We start from the raw sequence: 13,236 nt of genomic DNA on the forward strand, positions 1-13,236 counted from the left end.
TCCCTGTCTGATTTCCCCAAATAAAAGATTTTATTTTGCTTAAAATTAAAATATTCCTATAGGAGTACAGCTGGATACTGAGGGAAGAAAACAATAAAATTAAAATCCTGTGTATTGGTGTTTTAAAGTTGAACAGGATGCTGTTTGATTTAATGATTGTTCCAATTTAAAATGGTCCCTAGAAGCAGCTGTTTCCTCTCCAGCTTTTTTCTGTGTCAGAAATACTTCTTGTGACCCTTTTCTAGTCTTCACCCACATTCAGGTCCATTGGATGCTGACACACAAATACAGGGAGTGATTTCAATAAGAATTTTATTTATTATAGTGACACTGACCCTGTTCAGATGACACCCTAAACCAAGGTGATTAAGCATTTTGGGCTGAACATTATGGCTTAGCGTGTCATTTGAACCATTCCTAACCATAGTGGCTACATAACCATGGTTTAAACATGCTCACTAACCATTTACTGCAAAAGGGTTAGCAGCCTAACTATGGCTGAACATGTTGTCTGAACAGGGTCACTATGTTATGATATGCTTTAAATATATACCAGTGAAGAAATAAAACATATGTCCTATAACCAACATCAAATGGTGATGGTGGTAACAGTTATAGAAAAACATATAAATACCACCTAACAAATAATCAGTATTGTCAGCACTAATAGTGCTGATTGCCTGTTATGTATGTGGCATGAACTGGCACTAGCTTTTATTTTGGTTCACCTTTCTCCTGTTGCTGAACATGTGATAAGCATTGTCAAATCTTACAGTATTGATCACATTCTAGGTTTTTGGGAGGCACTTTATGGCTGAAGCAGCGGGCACCAAGCCTCTAAGGAGGCTGTGGAGGGAAGCAACATTGTGTTTTGCTAGATTAGAGTTTCAATTCTACAAATCCTATACACATATTTGTACACTGAAGCAAAGAAAGAATACAAATTTAGACTGAAATTAATATCCAGTGTTTTGCAGGAAACCCTTCATTGTTATATTTCCTGTGTTTTATTAGGGCTGTTCCGAAAGTGCTAGCTGAAGAATTTTCATCTGAACTGTGGGAGGGCCATTAGGGCAAAAGATGGGGATGTTAGACAAAGGTTCTTTTGCCCAGGGCGAGATCCAATTAGCCCCAAAGCACGACTCTACTTTCACAACGACAGAGGGTTCAAAAAGCGCTTTATTGATTTAAATCAAGATCTGAGCTCTAAAAGGCGAGTGGTCAGACAAAGAAAACAAAAGTTAAGTACCTTTATATAGTTAGTGTCTGGGCTTTGCCCAGTGACAGTGTTAACCAATCAGAACATAAAGTTTAGCATAACAGTTATCTTGCTCTGTATTCCTTTCGTCTTACAACAACCAACACTGTTCCTTTGTTCCACATCAACAATGACCTTCCAGGCCGGAGCTAGGAGTAACAGTTTTTGTTAGATAAAGGGGGAAACAAGCTGACACCTATGGATAGACGTGACTTCTCGCTTGCTGTGAAATGCCTGCAATTCTACTTCCTTTCTAAAATGGCTTCACTTTGGCTAACATAGCTTTATTTTTCTAACAGTTTCTCCCCTTTTAAAGCAATTTAAAACTCAAGCTGATTTTACATAAGTTCTTTCAAAATCTTCTACGGCTAAAGCAAAGCTGTTAATGTAAGGGGGTATATCCTTTCTCTCTTTCTTGCTGAGCAAGGATTGTACTTTTTATGTGGAGAAAATCTGTATAAAGCCCTTCCTCCCAAGTGGAAAGGAAGATGTACTGTATCATTCGCTGTGCCAAATCTACACATTGTTAAAAACCTTACTTCTAACCAAATAACCAATTTTGGTAGCTTTGCACATAGAATTGTCCAAAGAACTGCTAACCCTTCAGCTAGACGCAACACTGGATTTCATTCTACTACCCGATGGATGTTTCCTAGGCTAGGGGTAGCAGAATTAGAGAAAGCTGTCAAGAACATCTCACTAGAATTAGAAAAGGTACACTGGATGCTATAGAGAATTTGCAAACTGAAGTTTCCTCTCTCAGTAATGTAGTCCTGCAAAATCGTATGGCTTTGGACTTGTTATTGGCCCAACAAGGAGGTGTATGTGCCATAATTAATTAATCTTGTTGTTTTTATGTAAATGAAGAAAGCAGAATTGAAACTGATGTAAAGAAAATAAAGCAAGCAGTACAGGTCTTTCATGAAACAGGAAAACCTCCTACTTATGACCTGTTTGGATGGCTTACTAGTTGGTTACCAAATCTTGGATGGTTAAAAGAAGGATTTATTGCAATATGTCTTATTGTAATGATTTTGCTCATTTTAGCCTTTTGTCTCCCCTGTTTATTGTCCCTTATGAAGAATCTTCTAAAGTCTGTAATCCATCGCCAGATGTATATGCATTATGAAGCTTTAGCCATAGAAGATTTTGAAAGAACTTATGTAAAATCAGCTTGAGTTTTAAATTGCTTTAAAAGGGGGGAAACTGTTAGAAAAATAAAGCTATGTTAGCCAAAGTGAAGCCATTTTAGAAAGGAAGTAGAATTGCAGGCATTTCACAGCAAGCGAGAAGTCACGTCTATCCATAGGTGTCAGCTTGTTTCCCCCTTTATCTAACAAAAACTGTTACTCCTAGCTCCGGCCTGGAAGGTCATTGTTGATGTGGAACAAAGGAACAGTGTTGGTTGTTGTAAGACGAAAGGAATACAGAGCAAGATAACTGTTATGCTAAACTTTATGTTCTAATTGGCTAACACTGTCACTGGGCAAAGCCCAGACACTAACTATATAAAGGTACTTAACTTTTGTTTTCTTTGTCTGACCACTCGCCTTTTAGAGCTCAGATCTTGATTTAAATCAATAAAGCGCTTTTTGAACCCTCTGTCGTTGTGAAAGTAGAGTCGTGCTTTGGGGCTAATTGGATCTCGCCCCTGGGCAAAAGAACCTTTGTCTAACAGGGACACAACATTTCTACCTCCTGCCTTTTTTTTTTGCTGCCACTACCTGTGTTTTGCAGCAGCAGTAGCAACAGCACTCTACTGCCATCTACCCCCTCAATCCCATGCTCACAAATGCCCCTCTAAGCAATGCTATGTAATAATGTAGCTTTGCCCAGAGGAATATTCTGGGGAAAATGGCAGCCATCACAAGAAGCTGTGCTTGTGCCAGGGGATAAATATGTTCTCGTGAAGAATCATTAAGATGCCTCCATCTTGTTGTTCATCAATGGGGCAAAGAAAAAGGAGTGGCATTTCATCTTAACCCTACCTTTTAAATAGGTAGGCCTCTAATTCAGGCATGCTTTCTTCTTCTTCTTTTACATTTAGAATGGTTGTCATGAAATATTGGGTAGTACTTGTGATGTACACTAAAAGTATTGGCACTTGAGTTGAAAATAAAATACAAATTAAGACAGAAAACCTTGTGCAGATGGTAATATATACTGGCCCCACAATCCAACTCATATTAGTAAAGATTTATTGCACAGGCTCAAATAATTGATGCATCATTTTAACCAAAATGCAATGAAATTATAATAAATTATTCACCTAGCATTTTCAAAAGTCTTTTAACATAATTAAAATAGTCTATTCAAAAATACAGTGCAAGCAATGATCCAATCAGATAGATTTTGAAAAAATTGCTTCTACATATTCAATATGGACTTGCAGATAAAATTGTCCAAGGAAATACAGATAAACAACCTTTAAGATTCAACCTTAAAAATATTATGCATAATGTTTTTCATGTTGATATGACAAAATTATGAATACAGTAACCTCAGTATAATTTTGAAGGAATGTTTTTTGTCTTCCAAATAAGTAACTTTCAATACAAAAACCATTTTTATGCAGCAAATTAACAATTTATTTATGTGAATAACGGAAATGAGAATAGAATCAAACACCTTGGAATCCCCTATCCTATAAAGACATTTATCCATTCAAATTAGTTAATTTTGTAATACTGTAAAACTGTAATTCACTAATGCAATATTGCAGGGTGTGGGGGTTTTTTGCATGCTGCCAGCATACTGTTTATTCTTTATTTCCTTGGAGTAATTATAAAGTCAAGGCAGGATAGAGAAACCAGCCTCTACACTGGAAGCATTGATAAGCATCTCTACCTTGATGAAAGAAGTACAGTGTCAGCAGGTATATAGTCTTTGCCTTTTATTAAAACTATATCTCCAACATCTACCTGAAAGAAAACTAGGAATTGGTTAAAAATGCGAAACTATCAGAACAACCCTTAACTTTTTCTTTATTTAAATATGCATTGTCTTCTAAAATTGGCAAACTGTTTAGGCTGGAATTTGAAAAGAGATTCAAAAGTTATCTGAATTCTATTTTGAACTAAAGTACATCTTCCTATATTCTCCCTATATATTTAATAGGCTGACATCTTCTAAGCTAATTTTATGACTCATGGTCAGAGATATGCCACAACCAAGTCTGGTGATTTGGATACATGAAGCAGCATTATAATGAGTCAGATCTTTAGTCTAGTTTATACCAGTCACTGGCAGCAGTTCTTCTAAGCCTCAGATAGAGAACTTTCCCAGAATGAATATAAACAATTTTTTAAAGATCTTTGTCTGTCTGCTCTATGCTGAAGTCCCTGCAACATAGTGATAATAGCTGGGAAGACCTTTCCTGTCTGCAAAATGAAGTTTATATGGAGGAACCCTGATCTAATCAAATTTCTGAAAGAGAAATTAATCTCTCTCATGACTATGCACAATTGATTAAATATTTAGTGAAATATGTAAAGCAAATTTTGCATTCCATCTGTCTACTGCTTACTTATTCATAAGCAAACTCTTCAATCAGGTTACATTTAATGGGCAACAAAATCATAGACAGGGGCTTGTACCAAAACAGTTAAAGCAGTGTCCTATACTAATCACCAGAACCAATGCCTTTACATGTTCTTACAGTGTTTTGTTAGCACAATGTTGCATTGATACTAAGGAGAGAAAGCCAATTTGGCAACCCTTTATAATAAGACAAGGATCTCTTAGTAACCAATGCTCCCACAAAATTCCTTGTGTGGCAGAGCAGCATTGTACAAGGGCTTCATTTGAATGCTGACAAAGCAGTGCTGATAGTTGCTGTTGCCCTTATCCAGGGACAAGGCCCAGGTCAGAGTGCCAAGCAAGGATACAAGGTGTCTTCTTAAAGGCACCGGGTTCCTTGCACCAAATCCTACACACCATTGCCTTCACATAGCATTGCATGGATATCTGTGGGTAATTGTCACAGATAAAACTAAGTTTCTCTTTTATTTTATTTATTTATTACATTTTTATACCACCCAATAGCCGAAGCTCTCTGGGCGGTTCACAAAAATTAAAATCACAATAAAACAACCAACAGTCTAAAAACACCAATACAAAATACAGTATAAAAAAGCACAACCAGGATAAAACCACGCAGCAGAAATGAAATGAAATATACTGGAACATTATGTAGTCTATGAAAAAGTAAGCAGAACTTTCAACTAAACAACTAATAGGAGTTTAATCAAAGTAAATCAATATGGTAAACATAGTGGTTTGAATCCAAAGGTACTATTGATGTGCTGAAGGTGTCTCTAGGTCATAGAAGAGTTGTTTAACCTCACACTACGTCATTGCACAAAAGGCGTGAAATGATATCCTAAGATGTTCTTTCATTTGCACAAGCATAAAAACTGCTAAAAAAAACACCTATCTATACTGCACAAAATCTTCCACTAATGCTTTGTAATAACTTGGAAACTAGCACTACCATGTATTTATAAAGCTATTCATAGTTTTTTGGTCCAACACATAACAAGAATCCACCTTGGGTCAATTTCCCTGGGGGGCTTCTTATTGCAGTGGCGACCACCATTTTGAGAACTCAAGTGTGGCAAACCTAAAACAGCTCGTAGGTTCTGGGTGGCTTGTCAAGCACCCCAACAACCCACCCTCCACGGGTTTGCACATAATGACAAGCTACAGCATGCCCATTGCAGCTCAAATATTCAAAATGGTGGCTGCTGCCACAACGAGAAGCCCTATGGGGAAATTCACCCACAGAGGCTTCTGTTACATGTGAACTGGGCCATTATTTACATTTGTATTCTCAAGAAAAGCAGATCACATACCTTTTCCCAGTGAACAATTTCCCAAGCTCCATTTCTCAGCACTATACAATTAAAAAAAACAATGAAAATACAAATGTTGATATCTCAAATCAAATAGAAAATTACTTTATTTATATTTTAACTAAATAATTTACAAATTACTTATAAACCCATTATAACCTTCTAAATGTTAGATAAACAACTAAAAATTAAAGTTACATTGGAACATAAAATTACACTAACTATTTTTAAATTATTTCCCCTTAACTTGTGTACCAACATAGAGACCAGCACTTTGCAGAAAAAATCGCTTGGATCTGCTCTGACTTGGACACTATAGTTGATACAGATGCAGTGGATGTAACTTTGGCACCTGCTTGTCCAGTGTTATTGGACACTTTTCAATTTGTATAGCCCGAGGATGTGGACAGGATCCTTGGAGAGGAAAGAACCACTACATGTATTCTAGATCCTTGCCCTTCCTGGCTCATAAAAGCAGCCAGCGGGGGACTGGCCGATTGGGTAACTGGAGTGGTCAATGCCTCCCTTCGCCAAGGCAGGATTCCAGCCTGCCTGAAGGAAGTGGTAGTAAGACCTCTGTTTAAAAAAAACCCCTCCTTGAACCTCAACATATTGGACAATTGCCATCTAGTCTCCAATATTCCATTTTTGGGCAAGGTGTGTGTGGTGGCCTCCCAACTCCAGCAACTCCTGGATAGCTCTGGCTTCAGACCTGGTTATGGGACAGATAAAGCTTTGGTTGCTTTGGTGGATGACCTATGCCGGGAACTGGACAGGGAGAGTATGCCCCTGTTGGTTCTGCTGGACCACTCAGCGGCTTTCAGTACCATCGACCATGGTATCCTTCTGGGCTGCCTACTGAGATGGGACTTGGATGCACTGTTTTACAGAGGCTCCATTCCTTCCTGGAGGGGCAGACCCAGAAGGTGGTGCAGGGGAACTTCTATTTGACTCCTTGACCATTGGCCTGTGGAGTCCCTCAGGTTTCCATTTTGTTCCCCCATGCTATTTAACATATACATGAAATCGTTGGGAGAGGTTGTCCAGAGTTTTGCAGTGCGGTGTCACCAGTAAACTGATGACACCCAACTCTATTTCTCCTTTCCACCCAATTCAAAGGAAGTTGTTTGGGTGCTAAACTGGTGTCTGTCAGCAGTAAAGGACTGGATAAGGGCAAACAAATTGAAGCTTAATCCAGACAAGTCAGAGGTGCTCCTGATCAGTCGAAAGGGAGATCAGGGAATAGGGATTCAGTTTGTGCTGGATGGGGTTACATTCCCCCTGAAGATACAAGTTTGCAGCTTAGGTGTACTCCTGGATTCAGTCTTGAGCCTGGATGCCCAGGTTTCAGCAGTGGCCAGGAGTGCATTTTCAAAATTAAAGCTAGTGCGCCACGGTGACACATGCCTTAGTTACATTCCATTTGGATTACTGTAATGTGCTCTACGTGGGGCTGCCTTTGAAGAGTGTTCGGAAAATGCAGGTTGCTTACATGTAACTGTAGTTCTTTGAGTGGTCATCTATGCATTCACACATATGGGCTCTGCGCCCGTGCTGAAACCTGGACCAGAACCTCAAATAGCTTAGTATAATGTTTTGGGCGGGAACCATCCCCGAACGCTACTGCGCATGTGCACGCGGTTCCCGCCTATACCTGAGTTTACAGGAGTCCGACATTGTGGCTCCATAAGCATATATAGAGAGAGATAAAATAAGATAATTTAAAGAACATCAAAGAATACACCACCAAGAGGATGGTGGGTGAGTTGTGTGAATGTATAGATGACCACTCGAAGAACTACAGTTACAGGTCAGCAACCTGCATTTCTTCTTCGTGGTCTCTATGCATCACACATATGGGCGATTAGCAAGCTAACATACCTTGGAGGCGGGTTGGTGTGTCATCTGAATACTTTGGAGAGAACTGCTCTTCCAAACGAGCAGACCTGCCTTGCCCAGATGTCCAGATTGTAATGTTTTATAAACGTGGACGGAGTAGACCATGTCGCTGCTCTGCACACATCCTGTAAGGGCACTGCCCTACAAAATGCTGGTTGAATGGGGCACTAGTTGAATGAACAGTCACTGTTTCAGACAAGCGAAGGCCAGCCAAAGCGTAAGCCATTTCAATAGTCTGGGTTATCCAGTGTGACAGGCACTGGCATGACACAAGAAAGCCCTTCCTAGGCTCACCGTAGCAGACAAACAGTTGCTGTGTTTGTCTCAAACCTTCTGTTCGAGATTTGTAGAAGGCAAGCGCTCTTCTGACATCGAGCATGTGCAGAGTGGATTCCAACAGAGTTGTTGGGCTAGGAAAAAAGGCAGGTAACACAATATCCTGTGTTTGGCAAGAATGCTATATCCGCGCGGAGCACAACCTTCTCCCTATGAAATACAAGATAAGGAGAGTCCACCATCAGAGCCCTGAGTTCACTGTCACGTCGTGCTGATGTGATCCCCATGAGGAATGCAACCTTCAAAGATAGTAACTGAAGGTCGACCATGGCTAGAGGTTCAAAAGGCTTTTTTGTAAGTGCCTGTAAAACCACTGACAAGCTCCAGGTAGGGACTACGTGTTTGGTTGTCGGTATCGCGTTCTTTAACCCTCGTAAAAATGTCTTAGTTACAGGGTGAGAAAAAGGTGAGAAACCTTCGATACCACGGTGGGATGGAGAATGGCTGCGAGATGAACTTTAATTGATGACAACTTTAAACCTTCTCGTTACAGCGAGAGTAGGTAACCTAGTATGTCATAAAGGGTGCAGCAGTCAGGCTGGAGTCCCTTTCTTTGCGCAAACAGTGTGAATCTTTTCCAATAATATTCCATCTACTGTCAGGGTTGAATCTTCTCTTAGATTCCCTTCATGACCTTGGATTTTGTGGCTCTGTCTATAACTGGTTTGCCTCCTATCTAGCGGGTCGCTCTTTCAGCGTGTTGACTAATGGCAGCTCGTCTTCCTCCTTTCCCCTTTCAGTAGGGGTTCCGCAAGGCTCAGTGCTTGGCCCGTTGTTGTTTTCCTTATACATGTTGCCCTTGGGCAAGCTTATTCAATCTCATGGCCTCCAATATCATCTGTACGCCGATGATACACAACTATATCTGTCATCTCCGGAACTTTCTCCTGATGTTCACGATCGTATCTCGGCATGTCTTTCAGATATCTCAGCTTGGCTGCTTCATCGTCGCTTGAAACTTAACATGGCAAAGACTGAATTGCTTGTTTTTCCTCCTAAACCTTCTCCTCATCTCTCATTCTCTCTTACTGTCAATGATGTTACGCTTACTCCGGTCAAGGAAGCTCGTAGCCTTGGCTTTATCTTCGACTCCTCGCTCTCCTTTATTCCTCATATTAAGGCAGTAGCTAAATCTTGTCGATTTTTCCTATATAATATTGCCAGGATTCGATCATTTTTGTCTGTCTCTTCTGCCAAAACGCTTGTTCATGCGCTGGTTATTTCACGGTTGGACTACTGCAACCTTCTTCTCTCTGGCCTTCCTTCTTCTCACATCAGTCCGTTGGTTTCTGTTCACCACTCTGCCGCAAAGATCATCTTCTTGGCTCGCCGCTCCGACCATGTTACTCCGCTTCTGAAATCTCTTCATTGGCTTCCAATTCACTACAGAATCCAATATAAACTTCTCCTGTTAACCTTCAAAGCTTTTCACGGTCTAGCTCCTTCCTATCTCTCCTCTCTCATCTCACACTATTGCCCCGCTCGTGCTCTTCGCTCCTCTGATGCCATGTTTCTCGCCTGCCCAAGGGCCTCTACTTCCCTTGCTCGGCTTCGTCCATTCTCTTCTGCTGCCCCTTACGCCTGGAACGCTCTTCCAGAACATTTGAGAACTACAAGTTCAACCGCAGCTTTTAAAGCTCAACTAAAAACTTTTCTTTTTCCTAAAGCTTTTAAAACTTGATGTTGTGCAGACTTCTACTGTTACTTTCTACTGTTAGTTTTACCCTACCCTGTGCCTGCTTACCCTACCCTGTACCTGTTTGCATTCTCTTCCCCTCCTTATTGTTTTACTATGATTTTATTAGATTGTAAGCCTATGCGGCAGGGTCTTGCTATTTACTGTTTTACTCTGTACAGCACCATGTACACTGATGGTGCTATATAAATAAATAAATAAATAATAATAATAATAATAATAATAATAATAATAATTGAATGATGAGGGATTATTCTCCATGCTGTCAGTTTTAACATCTCCAGGTCCGGATGTCGAATCCTGCCATTGTTCTGTGTTAGCAGCTTCGGTATCAGCTTGAGTTTTATAAAGTTGTGGTTCGACAGTCGAAGGACGTGAGCGAACCAGGGTTGGCGAGGCCACCAAGGGGCTATCAGGATACAGTCTGATTTGTCCATCTGGATTTTTGATACCACGTGTGTCAGGAGTGGAAACGGTGGGAACATGTAAATCAGAGTTCCCCTCCAAGCTCTGGTGAAGGCATCCCCCAAGGAGTTCGGTCCCATGCCCGCTCTGCTGCAGAACTTGGGGCATGTCGCATTGGTATTCGTGGCGAAGAGATTGACCATCAGTACTCCCCAGTACCGAAACAAATCCTCCCTGGTCTCCCTGTCCAGCTCCCACTCGTGTGACATGCTGAAGGACCTGCTCAGGGAATCTGCAATAATGTTGTCCTTCCCTGCTACATGTATGGCTGTGAGATGGATCCTTCTCCTTATGCACCAATTCCAGATGCGCATAGTGGACTGATTTAGTGGGTGAGACATCGTGCCGCCTTGTCTGTTCAAGTAGCAGACCATTGTGGTGTTGTCGGTAGCAATGAGCACACTGCGCGTCATTAGGATTGGTGCAAAGGCATTCAAAGCCTTCTCAACAGTGAGCAGTTTGAGGTGGTTGATGTGTTCCTTGTTCAGTGATTTCTGCCATCGACCCTGAACAAGGAGGGAGTCGCAATGTGCTCCCCATCCAACAAGGGAAGCATCAGTTGTGACTGTCTTTGATGGTGTTGGCATGTGGAAAGGTACTCCCTCGAGGGTGTTCCTGCTCGACAACCACCAGAGAAGGGATGACCGTACCGAGTGCGGTATGGCCAGTCGCGACCGACGAGCATCGGTATGGAGATCGAATGTCCTGAGAAACCAATTCTGGAGAATTCTCATCCGTAGGCGCACAAACTTGATCACCGCTGTGGTGGCTGACATCAGACCCAGTAATCTTTAGGTAAGTCCAAGCCGTAACCAACGGCCGATCTATGATGTCTAGTACTAGGTCCTGTAACATAGTAGCCCTCGGTACTGGAAGATAAGCTCGACCGTCCGTCGACGACAGGGTGACCCCAATAAAGTCTATTTTCCTTTGTGGTGTTAGGGTAGATGTTTCGAAGTTGACCCATAGACCCAGCCTGTCGAGGAGTTTCAACGTGGTGTCTATATTCTTTTGCAGGGTGATAGAGTCATCTGCAACTAGAAGCCAGTCGTCAATGTAGGGGTAATCAGCGATCGCGCATTGTCGAAAGATTGCACAGATCACCAACATGCACTTTGTAAAGACTTGAGAGGCAGTCGCTAAACCGAAAGGGAGAACTACGAACTGGAACTGTTGGTCTCCAAGTGAGAAACAGAGGAAATGTTGACTGGATGGCCTGATGGCAATGTGGAAATAGGCATCCTTTAAGTCTATAACAGCAAACCAAACATCTTTGTGGAGCAACTGTAGGACAGACGCAATGGTGGTCATACGGAATTTCTTGGGAGTAATGAAATTGTTGACATGTCTTAAGTCTAATATCGGTCGAAGGCCTCCATCCTTTTTCGGAACAGTGAAATAATGGGAATAGAATCCCTGATTCATTTGCTGAATTGGTACTGGACAAATAGCCCCTTTTTCTAGAAGAACATTTATTTCTTGGATGAGGGTGTGTGTGAAGGTGGTGTTATTTTTATTCCCGAAAAAGGAGGGAGGGTGTCGAATTCGATGTGGTAACCGCTGCGTATGATGGCAAGGATCCAAGAGTCCGTAGTTATGCGCTCCCACTCCTGAACAAAAACTTGTAGTCGGTTTCCGAAAGGCGGCTGGTAAGTGTGATGACAGTCAAAGCCGCTGCTTTTTACTGAAATCCGGCTGACGTCTATTAGCTTGGTACCGTTGAGGGTAGGGGCGCTTTCTTTGCATTTTTTGCTGTTGCTGCCGAGGTGGCCTATCATACTGAGGGCGTTGTTGTTGTGTAAAAGGCTGCTTGGTCCAATGGCGTGGTCTATACAGGATGGCTGGTGTCGAAATGCCCATCCGTTTTGCTGTTGTATGGGCCTTGTGGATAGAGTCCATGGCCTCGTCGGTCTTAGCATTAAACAGCCCCTCACCATTGAACGGTAGGTTTTCTATGTGAGTTTTAGTCTCTTGGCTAAGCCCCGCTGACCATAGCCATGCATGTCTGTGCAGGGCAATGGCACCCATCATGGCTTTAGAGTCACAATCGACCTGATGACTAGCCGTGCTCAGTTGTTGTCGGGCGATAGCTGCTGCCTCCGATTGAAACACTCTTGCTAGTTCTCTCTTATTATCTGGCAAATAGTCATATAGTGACCCTACTTTCTCCCACAGGAATAACTGAAACCTGGCCATAGTGGCCTGATGGGTAGCAGCACGTAGCCCTAAAGATGTAGAGGCATAGATTTTCTGACCTAGGAAATCTAATTTTCTTCCTTCTTTGTCCACAGGCGCCGAGTGGATTCGTTGCGACTTGCCCTGGGACGATTTGACAACGATGGAATTTGGCTTAGGGTGCTGGAAGAGGAAGCCTGCATCCTTTTCTTGGATCTGGTACATGGACTCAAGGCATTTAGATGTTGGTGCAGTCGAAGAGGGAGTCTTCCACGATAGCTGAGCGGTTTGCAATAGGGTAAGTGGAAAAGGAATCACCACCGAAGCATTGGCCTCTGTGTGGAGGACATCGTAAATAGGATCAACGAGCCTCTCTGTCTGTTGCTGAGTCTCCAGACCAAGAGACTGAGACATTCTGAGGATGTACTCAGAAAACCGGCCCATATCTTCCGATGGGGATATTAGGTCTTGAGACGCAACTGCGTCATCTGGTGAAGGCATGGAAGGCATCACTGATACCGAAGAGGATGAATCAGATTGATAGTCGTCCTTGG

At 42.0% G+C, this 13,236-nt stretch overlaps 1 protein-coding gene across 3 annotated transcripts in view; it reads right to left on the bottom strand.

Moving 5' to 3' along the window:
* ATP8A1 (ATPase phospholipid transporting 8A1) overlaps window positions 1-13,236 on the bottom strand; it is a 234,655-nt gene that overhangs the window by 196,719 nt on the left and 24,700 nt on the right. For all 3 annotated transcript variants that reach the window (XM_063136399.1, XM_063136398.1, XM_063136400.1), the window contains one exon: window positions 6,112-6,152. In XM_063136399.1, the coding sequence (XP_062992469.1) occupies window positions 6,112-6,152 (41 nt within the window). The remainder of the gene's footprint in view (window positions 1-6,111; window positions 6,153-13,236) is intronic.

The sequence above is a fragment of the Elgaria multicarinata genome, chromosome 10 (assembly GCF_023053635.1).
Source record: "Elgaria multicarinata webbii isolate HBS135686 ecotype San Diego chromosome 10, rElgMul1.1.pri, whole genome shotgun sequence".
In the NCBI taxonomy this organism is placed as follows: domain Eukaryota; kingdom Metazoa; phylum Chordata; class Lepidosauria; order Squamata; family Anguidae; genus Elgaria; species Elgaria multicarinata.